This window comes from Poeciliopsis prolifica, unplaced genomic scaffold, assembly GCF_027474105.1.
Source record: "Poeciliopsis prolifica strain line A6 unplaced genomic scaffold, Auburn_PproV2 SCAFFOLD001, whole genome shotgun sequence".
Lineage (NCBI taxonomy): Eukaryota > Metazoa > Chordata > Actinopteri > Cyprinodontiformes > Poeciliidae > Poeciliopsis > Poeciliopsis prolifica.
Genome location: NW_026562376.1, coordinates 16174759 through 16199327, shown reverse-complemented (window position 1 = coordinate 16199327; position 24569 = coordinate 16174759). Strand labels below are relative to the sequence as shown.

Genomic DNA, 24569 nt, shown 5'->3' with positions numbered 1-24569 from the left:
TGGATCATTGTCCTGCTGCAGAACTCAAGTTAGTTTCAGTCGGATGCTCTCTTCCAGGATTTATAAGCAAAATTCACGGTTCCAGATCCTGAAGCAGCAAGACAGCCCAGACCATCACACTGCCGTCATGTTTTGCTGTCGGTATGAAGATCTCTTCCTGAAATGTGGTGTTACTTTTACACCAGATGTAATGGGACACACAACTTCCAAAGAGTTCAACTTTTATCTTACCCATCCACAAAATGTTTTCCCAAAATTCTTGGGAAAACATTCTTGTTCTGGAAAAATGGAGACAAGCCTTTATGTTCTTTTCCTCAGTTGTGGATTTTGCCTCAGAGCTCTGCCTTGCAGACATTGTTTTGCCTAGTCTCTTTTTTTATGGTGGAGGCATGACCTCTGACCTAAACTGAGGCAAGTGGGGCCTGCAATTCTTTGGCAACTCCAAGTCGATCCTGCCATTTTGCGCAGCTGAATAGCTGCCATGAGAGCTTAAAGGTTTTCTCAAACATGCATAAAAAGTCAGGGCAATAGGTGTGTTAATGTTGAGGGAATAATATTGTAACATGACATAAAGCTAAAAATGTTGGTCATAAATAATACTGCAGAAGCTCACAAAGTGCACAACAATCCTGAATAATGGTCCACTACAAATGTGAGCCATTCCTGATACGTTATTGTTAATCACAAGTAATATACAAGTAGTCTTTTTGTTTTTGTCATTTCTAATGTAAGGTTATGAATTTAGAGACGAAATACATATGAACATATTTTTATGTACTTTATTAGTTTGTTGGTGCTTATACATGATGCTGACTCAGGCTCAGGAAAACAAGCTAAAGAGAGGAAGTCTCTAGATTTACCACCTCTGCAGGGCCAGCAGAGTCCGTGGGGAGCCAGTGTGATTGCAGTGATATGGTTTAGGGTGGCAGCATGGTTAATGGAGTGGTAGTGATTAGATTAACAGAGACTGCCGGGCGTTGCAGTGTTTCTAATTGAGTTGCTGGGATGTCCCTGTTTGTTTTCCTCTGTTTGTTTGTGTCTTTATGTATTGTCCACAGTAGTTGGGCTGTGATTCTTCTCTGTTTTTTATCGCTGTTATGGGTACTTCATGCTTACAAGTCCATGGAATCATTGCCTCATAAATTACATGCACACACAACAGCTGCCTTTACCATGTGAGAGCCTCGTGTTCATTCATGCAGCTCAATGTTGCAGCACTAGCACTGCTTCATGACAGCAATTTAAGTTAATGGCAGGTGATAAAAAGCAAGTCAAGAGATAAACAGTCATTACATGCTGGTAAAGCAAAGTGTTTGATGATCACCAACACACAGGTACATGCACTTGTGCTGGATCCTCAGAGCATGCATGCATAATGTGATGTTTTACTATCCCAATAACTGCAATGACACTCCAGAAACAATTAGAGAGATGAAAAACTGAGTGGCTGCCCCATGGATTCAGCTTCCAAAATAAAACAGTTTTTTTTTCCCTCTATAGAACAGATGCAGTAGAGAAGATAAACCGGTAAAAAACTAAAGGTTGATGTAAGTGTCAAGCAGAAAAATAAACAAAGTTAGGCTCAAAGAGGAGTTCAAGTTAAACATTTTGTGGTTAATTAGAAATGTCTGAGAAATGGAGATGAGTGCTTTGTGAATTGAGATCTTAATTTTTTTTCAAACTTGTCAATACTTAGTTTAATCTTTTATTGCTTTCAAAATGACCATTAAATGGTGATGTTGATGCAGAATTGCACAATATGACAAATCACAATTTTCAGCATCGATGTCTCCAATATTGCAGTTAGTATAAAATTCTTGGATGCAATATTTTTGGTGGATTGTCATGCCTTTACACTTTCCTCACATTGGAAATTTTTCACCCGCTGAATAAACTTTATAACCCTTTTTGCATTCACGTGATTTAAAATGGTAATGGCTGAGATATAAAAGGTCCTGGAGATTGAAGATGACACAGTGTAATTATAAAGAAAGAAACGTACCAGGAAATTTTGTTTAAATCTTAACATTTAGACAATTTATCAACAGTCCTCAATATTTTCCAATAGGTTGCATTTAAATATATTCAGATGATACTAACTTATATGTGAGCTTTAAATTTTGTGCTTAAGCAAAGACATTATCTCAATATATTTTTTATATATGCCAATTTTAGCATCCACTTTTATTCACACAAATAGAAACTATATCATTAAAAGGTCTAAATTATATGTGAAGTTCGGGTGATGATTCTTTTCTCTCCGGGTGTACAGGCCTGCATAGACACCGTTTTTCCATGTGTGCAACCAAAAGCATCTTATTAACGAAGAGTTTGAAATCAAGAGTGGGTTGCAGTTCCAGGCCAAGAATGGGTTTATATATTATTCATTTACTGGGGATGTTCCCTATTGATCAGATTCCAAGTGTTTCATCTGGGTTCTGATCAACCCTGGCTGGAGGAAGATTTTATTGACCTAAAGCAGCTGAAATTTAAATGCAGATTGCTGCTTTCTCATACTGTATTACCTGCTGCTACCACTACCAAATGAGTGTCTGTTGTCACCTCGGATTCAAAATGATAGCTGGCACTGAAAGGTTGTCTTATGGTTACAAATGAAACCTGATAAAATAATGACCCACCTCTCTGTCTGTGAGTGTGACCGTTGTGCACTGCTGTGTGTGCAGCAGTGTTTTAGTGTTTCAGTAAGACTCTGCTGGAGTTATCTGGGTTAGGAGAGGATTCATTTTTAATTTATCTGGAGCGATGCAATAGAACAATAGCCCATAAAGACAGGAAGTGATTACTGTAATCAATTTCCGAGAAAATGATTTTTGTTTTTGCTTGGAGATTTAAAACACACAAATTATAAACCAGCTTTCAGGATGAATCGTTAATTTGAAAGGATCGCATATTTAATCTGGCACTTTGTTGTTGACCACTTGAAGCCCCAGTTGCGACCCATTAATACACTGTCTACTTTCTCACAGGCATAAACACACATGTAAATGATTAAGATGTAGCTTATACGAAAATGCCTTATAACAGAAACTTCTATTGTCTGTGAGACCTTCAAGGAACAACAGTCATGTCACCATTTCTCATAACCTTATTTAGGAGAAGGAGATGGAATAAAATGTGCAGCATTTAATATTGAAGGCTTTCTGATAAAGTTTTATTTTTTTCCTTCAATACAATAATGAGTCACTGAAGGTAAACCTTTTCCAATACCATGACTCATTCAGACATACTTAACCACATAGTTTTGGTTAAAGCACTGGCACTACAATGCAAAAGAACAAAACGACAAGAGAAGCAAGGAAAACATTGAGTATTAAAGATGGTTTCCATACAGGATGCCTGCTTTGTGATGAAGGTTTATTGGTTAGCATGAACTGACTTCCTTGTTTGCCGTGTCTTGCAGTCCTTGCTGCTGATTCGCCAGGAGATGGTGGTGTCCCAGAAGAAGCTCGGCGAGTTCTGTGAGGCTCTGAAGCAGTACCTGAAGAATGTCTCTGCTCAGAGAGACTGCTTTCAGTAAGTCTCATTAATGCTCTACACTTTTACAACTGCTGAGCTGCACAGAGCACAACTGTAACCCCTTTTAAATGATTAATGTGCTCCATGTTAGGAGACAAAACCTATATAATATTTCTCACTTTATTTATCAACGCCTCACATATTTCCTCCACTGGTTGTTCCTTTATTAGTAGTAGTTTGTGTTCCTGCATGTACGCCAAATATTACATGTGCTTTCAGTACTTTAGATCAACAAAAGAATAATATTCAATGCAAATAATGAAGCAGCTTTTGTGTGGTCTGATCTAGAGATGCTGTATCTGTTGGATCCTCCTGCATCTCCCACTCAGACTCAGCTACTGTGAAACACTAATATCCAGAGAGATTTCCCCAAATCCCAGACTTAATATTCTCCATGTGTTGTCCAGAGTCTTGTTCAGTTTTTGCCCCTGGCAAAACGTAAAGGTTCTGGTTCTGCTGCACAACGTTTTATATTACCTCTTAGGCCACCATTTACTGAAGTAAAAGGTAAAGTCTCAGCACGAGGGAAAGGTTTAAATCTTGATACCAAAAGGTCAAATGAACAGGAAAAAGCCAGATTCATTCTTGGAAATGTATTATGCTCCCACCATCCCTCTTTAAAACACAGTTTCTTGTTGTACTGTACAGAAGAAAAAAGTGACAGGTTGGTTTTAAGATGGTTTTTTTTGTTTTAATTTAAGTCTGAAGAAAGGCTTTTGCCCACAAGGCAAATCCCAACGGGTTCAAGGGAGCACACAACTGGATCTGTTTTTTAGTCATATTTTAATAATAATAAAGGTCCTAAAACATTATATTTTTAAAGATTACCAAGTAAAAGATTGTGCCACATACAGGAGCCTCAACAAGGATAAAGGTGGAACTGAAGGAGGCTGCATAAGTGTAATGAAAGAACAACAAAAAAGCTTTTGAGTTGAAAAGATGGAGCAAATTGTGTTGTACTTCTTGGTAAGAATAGGTAATTACTGTACCAATTAAAGTTATGTTGATTTATTTTTATTTTTTTTGTTATTGTTAAAATTTAAATTTCTTGCAACAAAGACAAACTAAATGTGATTTTCTTCTTTTATAACAGAAATCTATCTCCGGCATATCCATTATTGTGGCATTTAGTTAATGAAAATAATTTTTGGCATCCATAACTGACCTACAGAAAGTGAAATTTGGTCTGAATTAACTTCAGGAGAAGAGTTGTTGTTTTAGTCCATGTAAACTTTTGGATCTCTCTCTCAGCTCTGTGAAGTTTAAAATTAGGAATACATTAAGGTTTTACACTTAGAGAAAAACACTATAGATGCTCTAACAGAAAAAAAGTCCTTTCTGAATTTGAAAAAAAAAACACTATTCACTCCAGCAGGAACTTATGGGATTGACTGCTTGTCAGGTGTCAACATATTAACACACACAGGCACCAATCAACAAATCTCAGTCTGCAGTTGGCATTTTTCTTTGTTCCAGCAGGTTTAGGTCGAGGATTTGCTAAGAGGATTTCTTAGTGGAGGAATGTTATTGCTTGTAAATATGTTTTTTTTTTCTCCTACTTTTTTATATTTCATAAAGTGTTTTATAAAAGGTTGTTTTCTCTTTGCTTTCCCAACTCATTATCTTTTAATGTGCATGTGTGATTACATGCACAGCACTTTATTAAACCCTCAAGCAGAGCTTAAAATGCACAGCTTATTCTTATGAGACCAGGTAGCAGTTAACTTATTGCCCTCTAGAGTTTCATAGAAGAATTGCATGCACACTAAATGTTTTTTCAGCATATGGATCCGATGTTGAAACGGTGTTAAAAAAAAACACTGTTTGATTACTGTGATCATTTTAAGATACTATAGACCTTAAATGCAATTTTCTGGCAACAGGTCAGGTTACATTTTCGTATTTGAGAATCATTTATTACAAGAAGTTGCAAGAAATCTTACACCTTACTTTGTACATTACTTCCTTAATAACCTTTTACATGGTTACTATTATTGTTCATTGATCAGTATTCATATTTAGTAAATCAGTTGGGTGTGCAAGCTTTTATTTTTGATAAATAGGGTTTTCCATTTCAGTTAATGAAAACATGACATTTAAGATTAGAAACTAACAGACTTATTCGACAAAAAAAAAAAAAAAAAAAACAGGATACAGCAATGTGTGTTAATACCTGCTTAAAGATTTTCAGAATGTTCTTTTATTCTGGTAAACAAACCTCAGAATTACATGCAAGATACGACTACATTTTAAAGTTTGAATGAATTTTCTAGCTGAAATTCCATGAAAGAAGTTGACTTTGAAAAAGTGTAAAGCTTTTAGCAGAATTGTTTTCCCCAAAAGAATGTAATGTTCCATTCATTTCAATAGGGCTCTAGATGATCAGAAGAAGCTGAATATTTTGTAAACTGTAAAAGATGTCAATACCAAATGACAACCATAATGTTCTGAATGTGCAGAATATGGTAAAAGTTGAATGGCGGAAATAGCACAAAGTCTGTAGAAGTAGTTAATGGGTGAAAAGTGTGTGGGGAGGGGAGTGGAGAAACTCGAGTGGAAATGCATATAGCATTTTTTTGTCGGCAGAACAAAACAGATTTTAATTATTCTCATGAACCGGTGGTCTTATTTTTCCTTCCAGCACCTAAATGCATCACTTGATAGATAAACTGGCACGATAGGAAGCGCTGGAAATAGATCCCATATTGACTATGAGAACCTTCTTGGGTTCCTGTTTTTACACATTTGTGCTCCTCTGGAAGCAATAATGGAGCATGTAGTTTATTACAGTGAAATAAATATGTGAAAAGTCCAATAATGATATCAGCTATTTACTTATACTGTTACAGTTTATTCTTGTTCTTTATGGATGCGAGTCTCCTTCCTAATTTTCCTTTAATTATTCCTATTATTTATCTGATCTCTTGTTTTCATTGTGCTTTCATCTTTTTCTTGACAATGATGTTTTCTATGCTTTATTGTCTATCTTTTCTTCTACACTTTTTCCTATTGATTCTTTTCTCTTCCAATATCGCTGCCTTCCTGTAGACATAGAAAAAATGTGAACATTAATTCCTTCAACTCATTCTTGCTTCCCTTTAGCGTGACTGCAGTTCGTCTGCCAGATGGTTTGTCCTTTGTCGTCTACGAGTTCTGGGATGGAGAGGAAGAGTGGAAGAGGTGAGTGAGAAAAATTAGGATTAAAATAAATCTTGCATTCCAGATTAGGATTTTAGAAATGAGGTATTTGTGCCCTTTCACAAACTTTTATATAAACCATCACTAAGTAGCACATAGCTGTGAGAGGAAACACTTTCAAACAGGTTTACGGATTGAAATCTAATGATAGCCTAAATAAAACCAAGGGTAACAAATTCTAATCAGGAGTTACATAATTCGCTAATTGTGTCTGTTTTAATGTGAGCATTAATTCAGTGTCAAAGGTTTGTTATAGAACATTACGGTGCTCAAACTGCATCAGGGCCACAGAGGAACCGCGATAGCTCAGAGATTAAGCAATTAAAAAATCTCCAGCTACGGTCCACTTTTCAATTCACAATCTGAAAATGATGCAGTAGACCCCTGAAATCTGTGGGACTAGGAACCACAACCACCCACAAATAGAATACACAATTATGAAGCCCCCTATAAAAATACTAATAACTGCCTATTTTACTACACAATTATACACATTGTGGAAACCAACTTAGCACTGCATTTCTTATCTCTGCTATTCTGGGCACAGTCAACGAACGCCATGGAAAATGAAGTTCACTCCTGGATTGGTTGATGTGCAAATGCCAATAGCATGTCAAGTTGCACTTCACTTCGGTATTTCAGCTGCCGAAGCTGCGTTTTGAATATTTCAGATGTGGTTTTACAAAAAAATAAAAATCAACAATGATTTAGAGATAAGTTTGGTAGAAAAACCTGTAAATAATGAACTCACTCCATAGCTATCAAAGGGATTGTCGAGGCAGGAAGAACATTAATCCATAGAGACTGTGGAGGAGCTGCAGAGATCCAAATCTCAGGTGGAGGAGTCTTTTGATGAAACATCTACTGGACGGTCACTCAGAAAATCTGGCCTTCATGGAAGAGAGGTCAGAAGAATGCAAAATGTGGTTCTAGAAAATACTGACACAAGAAGTGAAATAAAATAGAAAACCATATTTTTTATTCGTAAAGACAAAATGTTTTTCTTTCCTTCTTACCTCATTGTGTTTGTGTTGGTCTATCATATAAAATCCAATACACTGAACCTTCTAATCTTACCGAGACAAAATTTGTTCAAGTCGTATCTTACCTGCCGCAGAAAGCCATCACAAGCTGACTTGAAGAAATTAAGAGTGAGCAGAGTACAGGGCCAATTACAACTAGTTCAAGCAAAGTTTTGGGAAGCTTTTGGAATTTCATCCGATGTAGCAGGCAAAACAAAACATATGTAAATGAGGGAGCACTGCTACAGTGAGTGAAGACATTCATATCGAGTTCTTTTGAGTCAGCATTCCAGCTTATCTGAAAGGATGTTTGAGCCAACCAAGTCATTTCTTCCTGCAGCACTGTTTTTCTTATTGATTGGTGACCAGCAAATAAATAAAGCACTCACTTTCCTTTCATTAATGTCCTGAGCCTGTTGGATAAATCCCCCCTTCCCACATTTAATTAGCATTCCTCAGCTGCATCAAATCACTGTGATTTAGTGATGGTGGGCATGAGGACAAGCTGCTGATCTGAATTTCTGCTCCGCTGCTCACAGCATCTCGTCGCTATTAATATTTCAGGCCTTACAGTAAAGGCTAAGCAATTTGAAGCCATGCATCCTTTTGAGTGGCTGTGTGTTTGCACTCTCACCTTTTTCCTCTGACTTCAGGCACCTTCAATCGCCTCCCAACAAAGCCTTTCAGCATGTGAAGGTGGACACACTGTGCAAGCCCGAGGCCATCTCCTCCGTAGCAGTGCCAGGTTAGTGGAATGGCCATTAATGGAAAATTAACTTCATGATCTTGACCTTCATTGTGCAGTATAGGCCTTTAGCTCAGTCCATCATCCCCAAAATGCCACTTTTTAATGTTTAAGACCAAAACATTCATCATTTTAATAATGAAGTAAGTGAAAGTGTTGATGCAGAGCTGCACAGCATTGTCTAGCCATAGCGGTCTTCGTGCAACACTGATGAGAAGCTGATTTTCAACTAACTTTGCCAGCAGAGCGGCTTAACAAATCAAGATGTCTTCTGAGAATAAATCACTGCCACCACAGCTGCTGTCGTTTGACCAGATGAGATCATTTGTCATCTTTTATGGTTCCATTCTGAGCAAATGTTTTAAGTATAACATTTATTTTTGCAACCAGGAAATCACTGTTGAAACCACATATTTACTTGCACCACATCATTGTACAGCATCCAAAGCATCTCTGAATGTACTTGTCTCAGTTAATGTCAGTGTTCATGATTTTACAATATTAAAAAAAGACTCAAGCAACATTAATATCGATGAGTGACTTCTAAAGCTAAAACTACTGCTGACCAAAAGGAAGAACAGTCCCTTAGATCTGGCATAAAACCAAACAGCACTTTAAAAAAAACTAATGATATCAGTTTGTTTTGCTGCTTCAGGCCCAGTTTGAGATGCATCTTTGAACTGGAAGTGCAGTAAGCAGTAATACTTGATGCTTAATCAGCCCGTTTTGATCTGAATCTTCAATATTCAGTTGTGGACTAACGACATGGCTACTTTTGAACAATTTGAATAAAACTAATCTTCAAGGCATTGCTTGTCAGGCTGTTTCTGATCATACCTTGAATAACTTTCCCAGTCTCAAAGCTTCTTCCTTGTTTCCTTCTGCAGCCGCCTGGTGCAGCGTGAACAGGGATTGAGCATGAAGATGATCGACTACACGCCAAGACTCCTCCTGGACACTTTCTTTTACTCCAACCTGTTTACTATCCCTCCTCCTCCCTTTATCCTTTAACTCTTTTTGTAAGTACATGTTTACATAGTGCAAAGGAAGGGCATCATCTGCAGAGAAAATTTTTCAATTTAATGTGAGAAGACAAAAATGTTTGCAATGGGATGATATGTTGCTTAAAGTAGCTCTGAGCCACTTTGAGGAAGAGTTTATGTAGCAAGGAATATGAGTTTGTAAGTCATGTAGCAAAGTCTGTTTTTGGATTATACATTGGCATTATTATTTTTATTTTACAACACTTTATGATGGTGTTGCCGTAAACTGCTCATCCTTTTAGCCTTCATTAACAAGTTGCAGCTAACTCTACATTTCTGAAAACATTACACTCACCTTGACCATTTTAAACTTGCAGAACTGATTAGGACCATCAGCAGCCATAAATGTCAATTTAGTTTGTACTCAGGAAAAATGCAAGCCTCTGATAGCTGCCTCTCTAGTTAAAGTTATGCAACTGGAAACTATTAAATAGAAAATTAGGACAGTATAAAATCAAACTCCAGTAACTCCCACCAGGCACACAACATATGGCTTTTTGCAATGCTGTACTGATGTAAGTTGTTTGTTTCATGTAAGGATAGTTATGACATACAAGTTGGTTTTACTGCTCCAGATACTAAACAGAAACAGTCCAAAGACTGCGGTATACACTGCTTCCATGTCCATCTTACTTTAGAGAGCATCAAATTTATTCCATGCATACAGCTCAGAAACTAGTTCTAGGGATCCCACATGTCAGATTTTCAACAGTTGCTACATATTGTTAATGGGATTTAAATTGCCTAATTTGTATCCACAGTTAAGTACTCTTAATTGTCATGCTTCAGCAGAGGAGTCTTAAAAAAATTTCTATTTGAAAAAGAAAAAAATCAGGGCTTCTTGTTTTAAAGAGCATTCTGATGATATAATGGCTGCTGTGGGTGTAATGAGTAAATAAGGTTTTACACACCTGAGCAACAAAACAGCAATCATCTTATGATTAGTTCCTGAAAGGAACTAACCAGGAATCTTTTCACAAAGATTCAGTGGTAACCTATTCATCGTTTTACATACGGCTTCGTTTTATTTCCTTAATTTATGGGTAGAGTTTATTTTTGTTGGGACACAGATTTTGGAGAAAGAAAATGTGAAGCACCTTGCTGCTTTTCATGCAATTCACTTGCTCTACTTTTTGCCTCAGTCTACAATTGGTGATGGTTAGCTCATATTAGTGGTGACTGTCTAGCAGAGCTTGTACATATTAAAACTGTTCTATTCTGATTATATTTGTATTTATTGACACGTCTCAGTGATATGGTGTAAATTCTGTCCCGGTGAAATTGGATTCAGGCGGTGCAGCAGTTTCTCTTCAGTTTGTTTAAAATCTGTAACAAAGTCTGATTTAAAGCCTTAAACATAAAAAAAAAAAAACTGGAGCTGGTTTGGAACATTTGCTGGACCTTTGATTTCAAGTAAACAAGCTTGTGTGAAATACACTTCAAATTTTTCCATGAATATTGTAGAAAAAATAATTAGATTCCCTGACATATAATCACATTCACAAGATATATTTCACTTTTTGTATGAAAAATCAGTAAGTATAGTTACCATAGCATTATCACAAAACCACCCTGATACAAGAGTTTACAAACCTGCATGGGTGTTTCGGCCACAGAATATACAATGCTTCACTTAAACATTCAGCTGTTAAATAACAATTGTAGTTATGTGAAGATGGAGTCGTCTAAGGTTTTTTCTGGTTTTGGGGAGTCGAATTAGGCCACTTGCCTTGTTAAAAAGGAAACCGCCACCATTGTAAAGCAATCAGACTAAAAAAGCACAATGTAAAAAAAAATACGTTTACATAGTGACCAACATGAAAGTATTTAGAAATCAATAGTATTGCCATTGGCTTTCACTTCAGTCCTTGTTTGACTCACTTTCATCTGCACTTCTGCTTCCTATCCAAGAGAGACAGTCAGTAGTAGAAAGTTGGGAATCAACCCTCACTGGCACTTCTGTCAATCCAGCACCAATTCCTTCCTTTAGGGCGCTGGGCTGCCCTGAGCAGAGTCAGGTCTCCGGGACTTGCAGAATAATAATATCCAGCTGCCGAAATACCTTTGGATTTCTATTACAGACGTGAGAATTGTTTTCAGTAACCTCAAAGGTCTAAAGGGACCCTGCAGAGGTTTTGAGCTCTTCAGCTACAAAATAGTGTTTTTAGAGAAGAACTGGGCCTTTTGAACAGTTAGAGATTAGGTGCCATTTATGGAGTTATTAAAGTTTAGAGCAGTCATCTTGAAAAGTATTTTTTCTCCCTCGTTATCAGTAGGTATCAACATTGCTGAAACAATGACAACCTACTTTCCAATTCGCAAAAGTGCATGTCAATTTGGTTTCGCATCCATGTTCAAATGTTTTAAGGAATAAAAATTAAGACTACTAATACAAACTAACAAACCTTGCTCAGTGACAACTTTGAACCTTGCCATAAAGCAGACCTAAAGCTAATGACAGAGAGCACAATGTGGCTCAGCGTGCTCCAACAATTTCTTTACAAAGCTGTTGTCTGACTACACATAAATATGAACAAACAAAATTAACTGTTGAAGCAAATAAACAAGAAAGCAAAACATTTATGTGTCCTATGTGTATTGTCCTATCAATATCTTCGGCTATCGATAGGACAATGAATCATGTAATTCATGTTTACTTGCATTGCTTACAGTTACACATTTTTAATGCGGATCCGACATTAATCCTACTTGTGGTTCCTCTGCTAGTCTGAGCCCAACTTTAACATACCAACATTTGACTCCTTACTCTTGACCAATTTATAGCCTTTCATATGGCAATGCATTGCATCCAACAGCTGATTGTACACCTCAACAACTTAACATTTAAACTCCTCCTCTGAATGATATGAGTTTCTACAAGCCACTAAAGCAAATCAGACGCCAGGGAGTTACGGTTTTTGTATCAAAATAAATACTGTTGTGTATCCTTTGATGCCAGTGACACTATGGGTCAATGTTGAACGCGTCAGCAAAAACCTTTGTATCCATTCTGCAAACTACCATCCAACATTGAGGCACAAAGACTGCATACAAGTCTGATCAATTAATTTAGCTGCCTGGGCTACTATGCCTACATTAATGGAAACATGAACAATCCAGCTGGAAATCAAAAAAAGAATCATCAATTTCAGTCACAATGGAGATTAATTTGTTTTAACTGTTAATCCCTTTTTTTTAGGAGATGGAGACTAACGATTGGCAAGTCTAAACATGTCATTTTAAATATGTAGTTTTTAAACCCATTTTGTTTTTCATTTGTTGTCAGGTTTTCAAGCAGTTATTTGGCTACAATGCATTCCCAGTGTAAAATAATGCCTTCCCAATTTGCTCAATTTTAGCAGAGATGTATTTAATCTTTGCTGTGATTGAAATAATTTTAAATCTCCTCCCCCCCCCAAAAAAAAACAGTAAAAATTGTTGCTTTGATTAAATCTTCACAGATTTAAGTTCTCACAATTTAAAGTAGAAATTAAGTCAAAACATGAGTCATATTTGCTTTCTATAAGAAGTTGAAGTACTCCAGTAAAAACGAAGCCATATTGCATGAATTGGTGTTTACCTACAGCTTACTGAAAGCCATAAGCTTTACAGTGTTCAGCGCAGCCCACGCCGTCTAATCGAGGATTCTTTCTTGGGGTTGAAAGTTGACGATTTAGAGGTTAAAAAAAATGAGTACTGTTTCCTGTTAATACATTCCTGAATGTCCCTCAGACTGTGTACTTTTTCCACCCTTCTCCCGCCTCCTCCTCAGTGCTTTGTCATACAATGAAAGAGTTATGTCGTTGAAGTGTTTCACACCAGTACGGCGTCAATGTTAGCTGCAGGAAAGAAAAAGAAAAAAAAGAACGGATCTGATGTTGCTGCTGGTAACATCAGAGTCTGTCATCAAGCGATACAAAAAGCCAATCAGGAATTTGCCAAAATATCAAGGCCATAACTCTTCCTTTCTATGGCGGTGTTCTTTTCTATCCTTCTATTGAGTGCATGTCAACTGAATGTCCAGTAATGTAGTATTAGGCCATGCTACTCCTTCAATAGGTTTTGTGCATTTCTTACTTTATTTATTTTCTAGTATTCCTATGACAAAAACAGACTAAAAATGTATTATATAAATACATATATAAGAAAGACGACATAAAAGAATGAATTATCACTTTTATGGCGATGTTTGATGAAATATTAATTCTTAATGTATGTTTCAGTAAAACTGCTTTCTCTTCAAATGTAGAGACTTATTGCAGGGATGCAAGTATGATCTTTGGTCTTTGAAGAATATTTTGTTGAAATTCTAGATGATGTAGAGTGATACAATTCAATAAAACTATAAAGCTAAAAATTGTATTGTTGGGAGTTCTTGAATGACAAGGGGTGAGGAGTTGATCACGGCTGGTTATTCAACTTGTTTTTAATCGGTTGTAATAAAATAAATTAACTGTGAACCAAGAATTCACATCAAGGCGACTTAAAAATGCTTAGTAATTCTTTCCAAAATTTTCAGCAGTTTAAATTTATTATGATGGACATTTTAAACCGCTAACAACTAAGATTGTTCTCAGATTTTGTGAAAGCATCTTGATTATCCCAAAGACATCTGGAAAAATATTCTGTTGACTAACCAGACAGGGAAACTTGAAGGACAATGTCATGACATCAGATTTTGACCTTAAGCTCAAGGCGCTTGGGTTATGCAGCAGGATAATAGTCCAAAGCAAAGCAGCAGGTCCACCTCTGAGTAACAACACACAATCACAAGTTTTGGACTCACCAAATCAAAGAATAGACGATGTTGTGGTGTGACCTTATAACGGGCCACTTCTGTTTGCAGTTATTTAGCTGCACTGAAAGCTTTTCAAAGATTAGCAGGCTAAAGTTTTTCCCCACCCAACTAAAGATCTACTGCCAATTTCCACTGATTTTTATTGTATTCATTTATTTATTTTTTTGGCTAATTATTTGGAGTAGAGAAATTATCTGTACCAATCAATGAAAAGGCTAGTTTTGCCTTGCTTGGCCCTGACAGGTGATCAAAAGGCAAATGCCTAAAATCTAAGGATGCCACTCAAATCAGTAAACCCCATGTATTTTGATGCACTTTTTAATTTAATAAATCAGATGATTATGAATTACATGTTTTGATGCGGAGATGGGAATTACTGGATTTTTTTTTCTTTTTTTTTATGGATTCTGCTCAACTATTCCTGTCAAAAAAAACTTGAGCTAAATTTTTCCTTTTATGGTACTGGCAGGACAGACCTCAATCAGAAATCTAAATTGGCAAAGAAAAATATGATGGGTGTAACTTAAGTTTGGACCCCTTCTTGAGAAAATGAATAAAAACAGCGCCCAACAACAGCATCAACAAATAGCAAGAAAACACTTTAAAGTTTTACTCAGTCATTGACACAGTAGCAGAAAGTTTGGAGTTTTTTTTGTCACAGTGCAGCTATAATCAATAAATTCACATAAAAAAAATCTTCTACAGCACCATTTTACTGGCTGTGTCCCAGTGCAATGAAACCACTGAGCTGAAAGCTGAAAAAGTGTGTGTCCGTGTCCTCGGTATTCAGTTTCTGTCGTCCGTCACTCAAGAGTCATAACTGACCTCAGGAGGAGCAAAACAGTTCAGACTTATTCATAGACGTCCCTGAGAGGTCAAATCTTTCCAAGGAGCTCCATCACAGCGATGGTGGTGCTTTGACCAAAAATAAAGGCTCCACAGACCAGGGTAACTGCTCCCCAAATGGTAAGGGTGATTCTGGAAAGAATTAAAAAAAAAAAACTACATTAGTATACACAAAGTTTATACTTCTCATGACAGAATATCCACAGCTGGGTAGAGAAAACTATTTAATATGATTAACACAAAAATAGGTTAGTGTTGCAACTACAAACCTTCAATTACATTAAGATGCTCATATATGCATATCCTCTGTACTGGTAGATTAACTGTTGGAAAAATTACTTGCAATCAAATCATACCTAGTTGTGGTTAATTTCAGAAGTGTATTAAGACAATCATCCACAAAATGTTCTACAGGCATTTTTTTTTTTTTTGCCACCATAAGATTCCATAAAACCTTAGTGAAATTAAATCTGATTTAATTTACCTAAATATAAAATCTAATATTTATTAAGATTATTAAATTAATATAATTAAATTGCATTTAATTTTACCACAGACTGCTGTAGAGACCAACAAGTAAACTCAAAGCTCTGGATTTATGCGTCAATCTTCCTGTGTAGCCGTGAGATTTGGATCACAACTAGAAGATCGAGATGCAATTTCTCCTGAGGCATCCCACTGGGAGGAGTCTCTGGGGCTGACCCAGAACTCGCTGGAGGGACTACCACATCCCATGAGGCCCAGAAACAACTTGGGACGTTTCAAGAATGAGCTAGAAAGTGCTGATGACGGTTATCCGGGATGCCCTTATGGACCCGTTACTATGGCAACCGAACAGGTATAAAACAGTGGATGATTGTTTAAAAATATTAAGTTTAATATTCATCAATCACCTAAGAAGAAATTGTGTGTACTGTAATGAAAGTGTTTTTCAAGAATGAAACGCTGTCACCTGAGTTTTATAGCATTTAATTTCAGTCTTGATGGAAAAAAGAAAAGCAAAAAATGAGATGTTTAAAATATTTTAATATCTTCACACATACACAGGCCAAAATACTGCAAATAAAGTGTTTTTCTATAGTTTTGCCATATCTATTTTCATATGTAAACTACTTTTTTTTTTTTTACCTATAACGGTCAAAAGATTTTTTATATTTATTTTAGCTTTTTTTTTCTTTTGCAGACACGCTGAACCAATTCATTGAGGCTGGTAGAAATTAAGCAATAATAAGAATACAAAAAAGTAAAACTGAAACCATTATTTTTTGGATAGTAAGAAATAATAATTACTGATGTATTAACTGGTTGTCCCTCTACACTAGATGTTGGTCCTTTCTTTTATTTTCTGGTTTTAGTTCTGCTTTGGGTTTGCACAGATCTAATCAAATTATGTGGACTCACTACAGGGAATGAAAAAAAAAAACAGCTGCTTAAACAGATGAGCAATTCAGATTAATTCACAGTTAAATTCATTAACATTTAAATGAAGCTTGTCCTCACCTGGTCTTGCAGGATACTGGCTCAGATTGCATGGCAAACATCAAACAGAGTCCTGTAGAAACAAACACACACACACTCTTTAACACAACAGCAACTGGTTTTATTGAACGTACCTACATGACAAGAGCTCTACCTGGGAATATAAAGATGAAAAAGGCACTGATTCCTCCAATGACACTGATAACTTTACTGATGTCTGGTACAAACACAGCAATGACTAGCGTCGTCATTATCCACAGAACCGTCAGAACCCATCGGCTGCGACATTCAAACTTCACCATCAGCGCCTCGCCCCGTCTCCTCCACCGGCTCAGCAGAGGGTCCTGCATCACTGATCTGATGTGTTCAAAACATATTTTAATGTTATTTTAACACAACATTAAAATATATAATGAGACTTGAAAGACAACAAAATGTGCACAGCAGAGAGATGTCAGATTGAGTTTGGAGAATCACAGAGAAAAGAAGCCACTAATCTGCTGATTTCTCTATTCTCTGGATTAGAGAACAGCCCCAAAATAGAGAAACTATCCAGTAACAACTGTATGGACAGGAAATTCCTGGTTGAAATGATAGCCAAGAGAGGCTCACACTGGTTTTAAAAGCAACATGGCTGACCTGCCCAGCAACACGATGATGGGATAGATGGTGATTATGGAGACTCCAAACAGCAGTCTGGCAACGAGCATGAGTTTGTCATGAGTGGAGTACGACATTAAAATGTCCGGAGCCACAGTCTTTCCAAATGTCAGGTATCCGTAAACTCCTAAAGCAAAAACCTCTGTGAGTTCACTGTTGTGTCACACAGGTGAAAAGTCACAGGTGTTCTGACCTGTGAGGGAGTAAATAATGAGACAGATAACCATCGCGACCACAGAGATGAAGGCCCAGTGAGAAAGCCGCTGGTTCTCCATGCTGCTGTAGATGGCGATGGAAGCCTCATGGCACTGCAAGAACAGAAACTCCTCTTATGTTATGTTGAACAATCAGTTGAAAAGGTTACAGGTCGCAATAACTAGAATGAACATCCACATTTGGTTTCTCTTTTTAAATCTATCTGCAAAAGAGCTGAAATGAATGAAAACTCCCCAGCATGTCAAACTAAAATTAAATTCAGTCTACAGTGGCAGCTGGTGTCCCCTTTATGGGAGAGAGAAATTACTTGACCATGTTTTTATTCAAAACACCTTTTCTTCAAGTAAGCAATAAAGTTTAATTACCCCTTGTCCACTCTGTAGTGAAAGTTCATGCTGAAACATTGTAAATTAATCTCCAACCTTTAATACAATGGAGTTTAGATATTAAATTTGGCTCTGTAACCTAAGCTATCACACACTTTGTAATTATACAATTGAATGCATATAATACACTACACTCGATGTTATTAAATCCAGCATAACAAGAAACCGTTCTAAGTCAACAACCTGGGGCACTGGTTTCTTTCCACCAGGGACATAACTTGTAGCTCATCATATGAAACCATGTTGCTGATGTGATTCCAGCATAAAGTCAAGAGTTAAAGGAAAGCTCACAGTTCTACAATGTCTCAGACTTAAGCCATCAAGACTTCAGGATTCTCACTCCTGTCCCAGCTACCATCAGCTGCTTTAAAATCTCCCTTCTCTGTTCGTCCCTTCCCCTTCGATCAGGACCTCATCAGCTCTCTTTTCAGCACTCTGCCTGACAGAGTGTTGGTGTGAGAAGCAATGTATCAATCCAGTTGCACTTTCCTTTGGCTTTATTAGATCCTACTGACAGCAGTCTTCAGAGGTTACAAGGGCAAGCTGGGCAGTTGCACATAAATCAGTCCTACTGCTGACTGACAGAATGAGCTCCGAGCTCACACTCTGCAATATTAAACATTATAAAGTTGACACAGGTCAAACTGCTAACCTTGCAATGTATAGAAACACTTTTTCTGAGAAAGTGCAAACTTCCAAGTCAGTATACAAGATTTAAACCAACTTCATTACTGAAATACAGAACACACAGCTGCACAGAGTGACCCACAGTTTTGCAATACTCTGATGCCGACATGCTCAAATGGTCTCAAATGGTCCCAAAAAAAAACACTAAAGCAAATTGTTGAATTCACCTGGAAACCAAAGCAGATGGTTGGGATCACGCTGAACATCGATTCCCAGGCGCCAGTCCTGTGGACACATCAAGACTTTATCTGGAGTTTTTGTTATAATCACCACATCTAACAATGTTTAAAAACCAAGAATAACCATCTGAAGATATCTACAATCTCATTCTTTGAGTTATCATATCTCCTGCTTTGCCTTTTGGTTCAGGTCTTTCTCTACCACAACAAACTTGAGCACCACCTGCATTACAGGAGAAAAAGTCCCAATCCTCCCGACCATCTCTCACTCCATCCAACCAAAACTCATAAACAAGGCACTTAGATACCCCCACCCAACAGGAGCAGGCCTTTTTCTGATCAAGGTCCAAACCACAATGAAAATTATGACCCAAAGAAACCAACAGAACTGCATAATCAGGAAAAAGCAAAGATGAAACATCCATGAACACAAATGGAATCAGTGACATAAGAAAATCTTAGCAGAGTCCTTCCTGCACTGCATTTAGTAATATTTCACAACTGAGATAAAGCTCAATGTTATGGTCAAGTGAGTTAGTGATGGAGAGAGTTTAAACAGTGATGTCTGATTTAGATTTTAAGGAGATTTATGGTTAAACCTAGTTAAATATAGCTCAAATAACGGATGCGTTTCACATACCCACTGGAGTAGAAAGGGCTTCTGTGATCTGGAACAGGCGGCATGGTGAAGTTCTTTATGATTATGGATACAGTCAGGTAGGTTGCAGCAAGCGTACCCAGAACACTAGGAGAGGACCAGGAAAAACAGTTTTAGACTGACCATACTGCAGTAGGGCATCCTTTGTTAAGTATTTACATTGTTTCAGCTGGTAACTGTTGTTTGAGCCACATCTGCCGTCCTATGGAAAAGAAAATTATTTGAAAAGGTGATAAATTACACAACCTGGTGTATTTTTGGATGGTGATCTCCTTGGGGATGGACATTGGCATGATGAGGAAGAAGCAGAGCAGAACCAGGGCAAATCGGTGGTCAGTGTAAAAGTGATAGGGCATCTCAGACTTTGGCAGAGCAGTCACCAGCTCATACAGAGTGTTGCACACTAAAGGACAGAAACCAGATACAAAAACAAAAGTTTAGGATGCATATTTCATTTGGAGGTTCATTTTGAGTCTCTGTTAAGCATGAATAACAGTTGCTTAAATTATGTGAGACAAAATATCTATTTTATTATCTTAATAATTTTAAATTTCTCTGAGGTTGTTATTTCATTGTGCCTGGGCAAATATAAGCTGTACTCAAGAATTTTGGTTAATTCTGAACACTGGATCTGGTCCAACTAAAGAGGGCACAAAAAATAATAAAATCACAAGGAAGTTTTATTCAATGTGATAATCTGAAGAAAGTGATGATACCTCCGTCATCCTCAAGAAAATTAGATTGGCATCATACTGGTACATTTAAAAAGATATGGTGAAAATGTTAAATATCACTAATCATCAAGATTAAAAGAAACAAAGATTTGGTATAGATCGTTGCGTGATGATTCTGTATAATATACGAGTTTCACTCTTTTGAGATGGATGGCAAGAAATATTTGCACTTTTGTATTTGCAGGTACATCCTAATTTATTTAGATGTACCTGTAATATGATCAGTGAAAAATATTTATCTTTTCCTCATTATTAAATTTTCTTTTATATGTGCTTACTCCAGATGCATCCGTTTTTATCACTTCATAGTCTTGACTTAAGGGAACTTTACACTGATTGGAAATTTATTAAACTTGACCAAATGAACACAGTGATATGACACAACAATTGTCAATAAAAAACACAATATATATATATATATAGATATATATATGTAGTCTGAATGGAAATGCATGTTGTCACACAAGAAAGCTTACTCATCTCATACCTTTCTGACAAAATTGTAGATGACAGTGGTCCAAAAAAATGCAATTTACGTCACGTTTGTGAAATTCTGTTACATCCACAAGGACGATAAAGAGCAACATCTCTTCAATAAATTGAGAAGGGTTATTTTTGACCATTTCCTTCTGTAATACAGCTGGTACTGACAAAAACTTAAAACAGTCTAGTTGACCATGAATAGTGCTCATTAGGAAATTATTTGTAAGATTTGGTGCAATATTAAATACCACTTTAAAAAAATGACTTAAATCAAGACTCAAGAACCTGACGAGAGTTGAATTCTTATTGGAAAATCAACTACAGGAGTGAGATTTGTGAAAAATAAATCACGCAACAGAAAATTTTTTATGCATAATTTGTAATGTGGTGACAAAAGCCTTCCAGAGAAATCGTAATATCGGAGCTGGCATTAGTCACTCAGGTACCCTGATAGGCGCATGTAAAAAGATGCTTTACTATGTTTTTTTGGTATATAGAAAAAACTGTTTACTGTTTCTTTTTCTCTCAGTGGAAACTTTCACTGCTGCTCTCGAACAGCAGCAAGTAGAAGGAGAGGAGGACAGGATGGGAGAGAGAAGCACAAAAACACAGACAGTTATCAAACTTTAACAGACAAGTCTGGGATAGATGTGAAAAAAAATTTGCTAGCGTCTTGATTTTTATGTAACTGTTTATTGATTTCTGGTTTCTTTAATGGATAAATATCTTCATGTGGATATAAATAGAGAATTTTTAAAAGAAGGGAATAATAATTTTAAATATTGAAATAGTGAGATTTTTGTTTTGGACATAATGTTCTTGTTATTTAAAGCAATTAAATACTTTGAAAGAAAACGTAAATGTTCTGCTCAACCACAGCACTTTGTTACAGGTATAAAACTTGAACAATAGTAAATATAAATAACTATGACTGTTGATTTGTTTTCATTCACTCCATAATTACACACATTTTGGGTTATTAAATACAGTTAGATGGAATGGGTGCAATTTCAGAAAAAAATATAAAGAGGGGAATTTGGGAAATAAAAATAAAACAGAATTTTATAAAGTCCAAGTCTCATCTTTTCCTCCAGCTAATTTGTCACTTTATTACTTGACTACTCATGTTTTACGCATGTTTATTTTAAATATGCTGCTATATTTACTATAATTATTCTATTTTTCACAACTTCTGTCCCTGGAGAACTGGTACCCTACAAGAAGTTTATGATCAGCACCGACTACAATATACTGTAAATCACTCATAAGCCGATATGCAGTCATATACAGTCCTAAAGCAATGTAATTATCTCACCAAGTATGAATGCAATTGTCACCAAACTTAAAGAAAAACACCCATCTGGAGCAAGGCAACGAACATCAGCTACAGAAGTGCAGACCTAAAGAGACGATCATTACTCACACTTTTCCAGCTGGTCATTCACTACGACCAGAAAGGCCACAGAGATCATGAAAAGGTTGAAGATGAAGCAGATCTCACACAGCTGACCAATGGCTGTGCCACACAGCTCCTTCACCACCGCCTGGTAGGTGTGCTGACGACAGATAGAGGAGGAATAGCCCAGAATGATCAGCCCACTGATCAGGAACACGAGAGAGACCTGAGGACAGAAACACATGATTGCAACACTTGACTTTTGAGGGATTTGTTTTAATCTGCATTCACAAACACTGAAGCAACGTCATGTTTTTGAAAACATTATTTATCATGATTTGAATAGTCGAATTACTCACATTCTTGATCATCCATATTTTTCAGAAAGTTTGGGTGTTTTTTTAATTTGCAGAAGCAAATTAAGATTAATGATTTTTATGTCTTGTTGAACTATAGAGAAGTTTACTGTAAACAATATATGGATGTAAAAGGCATCTTTAGATTAAAAGCCAACTGTTGCTACGTTTAGGCACATCTAAAACACTTAATCCGCACCTGTTTTGTTAACATTACATCTCATACTGGCTAGCTATAAATAGCATCTAACACTAAACAAATTAAACAGTTAAGCACTGGGCAGCTCTGCAATATTTAGCAGTCAAGCAAGCATAAATCACTCTAATGAAACAACAAAACGGTGTAATAATGTTGAGGGCAGCGCAGATAACCAGTACATACATCTGCCTCCAGATCCCAATTTGCCATAGGATAGTGTTACAAATTGTTTTATATGTGTTCAGGTAAGCAGCCAGAATACTCAAGAGCCATAAGGTGAAGCTAGAAAACAGCAGGCTTGCTAAAACCCGTTAAGTTTTTGCCGTAAAAAGATCTCTTGTTGCATTTAGGCCCCCTTTTCAGTCACATACCAGTACACCAACTGTGAGATCAAATGTTTATTAAACAGACAAAGTTGCCTGAAATCATTTTCCTCCATTCCAAAGAAGTATAGTATCTGAACACTTCTTTACTTTGCATTAGCTTTTTGGAATGTAAGGGAAATTGGGTGCAGTATTTTGGAGTATTTATCAGAGTATTGAAACAGATTTCCAAACTGAGTCTTTTAGAAGTAAAATTTGTACATAGTGAAATCACTTCAATATTCTGTTCTGCACATAATTTAATCCTGTTGCATTTAAGATAAATTGAGACAATAGCACTTCATCTTATTATACAAAGAAGACAAATTATTACCAAACAACTTTTAGTTTTTTTAGACTTTCTGATATCTTCAATAAATTAATAACATCCTTATTTCAAACACAGTGACACTAAACATTAGCTGCTAAGTACAAGATATGTGTAATTTAAAATGTTGTATTCAATGTAAAGAACATTTATTTTGAATGCAACACATAATAATTTTGCAAGTCAATCAAGTTTGAAGAACAGCCTAAATAAAGCAAAATATGTACTTAATTTTGAACGCAGAGCTTGGATTTAAAGTAGTTTAGCAGTTAAAGGTCAGTAAATAATATTTGTTCATCCTTGCATCATTACGGATTTCTATGTATTCCCAAAAAGAGCAAAGAATCCAATTTTTTTTTTTAATTTTTGTACAAGAACAGCCACTTTTAAAACTAACCTGAGATAAGAGCAGAGTTTTCATTTACTCCACAATAAAGATAAATACAGTTCAAGAATAATGTTTTCATGTCCAATCTGCACATTGATCTCTTTCTATTGTGGGACAAACTTAAAACACAAGAGTCAGAAAAACTCCTTAAAGAGCTTAGGTCAGAGCTGAAGACATCTCAGGTGAAACAAATCAGGTTAATTTACCCGATTTACAATTCTGCGTCAGAAGTTCCAAATATCTATAAATATTACCCCATGTAGAGATAAATATTACTTTTAAACAAACGTGTTCTTTCTAAACTTTTAATACGACATTTATTCTTTTATTATTATTTTTTTCGAGTATCTCAAAACGAGAGCGCTCTCACCAGCTCCACGGTGACCGCGCTCCGAACCCCGCCGGCTCGAGCGAAGGCCCAGGGGAAGTTCAGCAGGCCGGCGCCCAACGCGGACTTCAGCATGATGAAGACGGCTCCCATGGAGCCCAGCCGGGGCCCCGCGTCGACTGGCGGCTTGGCAGAGGTTGAGGCCAGCAGGCCGATGCTCTCCCTGGCTAACTCTTCCATGCTCTGCTCGGCAGAAGAACCACAGCGAGATTCGGCCAGAGCGGCACTCTGAGCACCGACGGCCGCCCACTGAACCAGGTGAGCCCGGGATAGAGGGGAGGGTCGGTCTGTAGGGCAGCTGCTGCCTTCAGGGACTGCTCGGAAGCTTAACATTTATTGTACGCGTGTGAATAAAACTGAGATGCTTTGATTTTTAATTTATGACCTTTTTTTTGGTTTGTTTGTTAAACAACTTCGTATGTCTTTAAGATGCTATAACTCTTGATTATTTTGTTCAATAAGTGATAAATTAATCATTTGA

General features: G+C 36.8%; 2 protein-coding genes across 3 annotated transcripts in view; one reads left to right on the top strand and one right to left on the bottom strand.

Moving 5' to 3' along the window:
* necab2 (N-terminal EF-hand calcium binding protein 2) overlaps window positions 1–10947 on the top strand; it is an 87126-nt gene extending 76179 nt beyond the window's left edge. For both annotated transcript variants that reach the window (XM_055032173.1, XM_055032166.1), the window contains 4 exons: window positions 3422–3534; window positions 6640–6717; window positions 8411–8502; window positions 9390–10947. In XM_055032173.1, coding sequence (XP_054888148.1) covers window positions 3422–3534; window positions 6640–6717; window positions 8411–8502; window positions 9390–9418 — 312 coding nt within the window. In that variant the 3' untranslated portion in view covers window positions 9419–10947. The remainder of the gene's footprint in view (window positions 1–3421; window positions 3535–6639; window positions 6718–8410; window positions 8503–9389) is intronic.
* A 3145-nt stretch (window positions 10948–14092) lies between these two features.
* slc38a8a (solute carrier family 38 member 8a) lies at window positions 14093–24323 on the bottom strand. The gene is made up of 10 exons (XM_055032142.1): window positions 24071–24323; window positions 22095–22293; window positions 19701–19857; window positions 19437–19541; window positions 18785–18842; window positions 17522–17636; window positions 17308–17455; window positions 16823–17025; window positions 16690–16741; window positions 14093–15321 (listed from the first exon to the last, which is right to left on the bottom strand). Exons 1-10 carry the CDS (start codon window positions 24266–24268, stop codon window positions 15219–15221), a joined length of 1338 nt encoding a protein of 445 aa, XP_054888117.1. The 5' UTR covers window positions 24269–24323; the 3' UTR covers window positions 14093–15218.
* Between the last annotated feature and the right edge of the window lie 246 nt (window positions 24324–24569).

Coding starts and splice junctions, on each gene's coding strand:
- slc38a8a (XM_055032142.1), bottom strand. CDS start 24,268: ATGGAAGAGTTAGCCAGGGAGAGCATCGGCCTGCTGGCCTCAACCTCT. Junction 18,843..19,436: donor AGCCCTTTCTACTCCAGTGG/GTATGTGAAACG, acceptor ATGTGTCCACAG/GACTGGCGCCTGGGAATCGA. Junction 17,026..17,307: donor ATCATCGTGTTGCTGGGCAG/GTCAGCCATGTT, acceptor TGAACACATCAG/ATCAGTGATGCAGGACCCTC.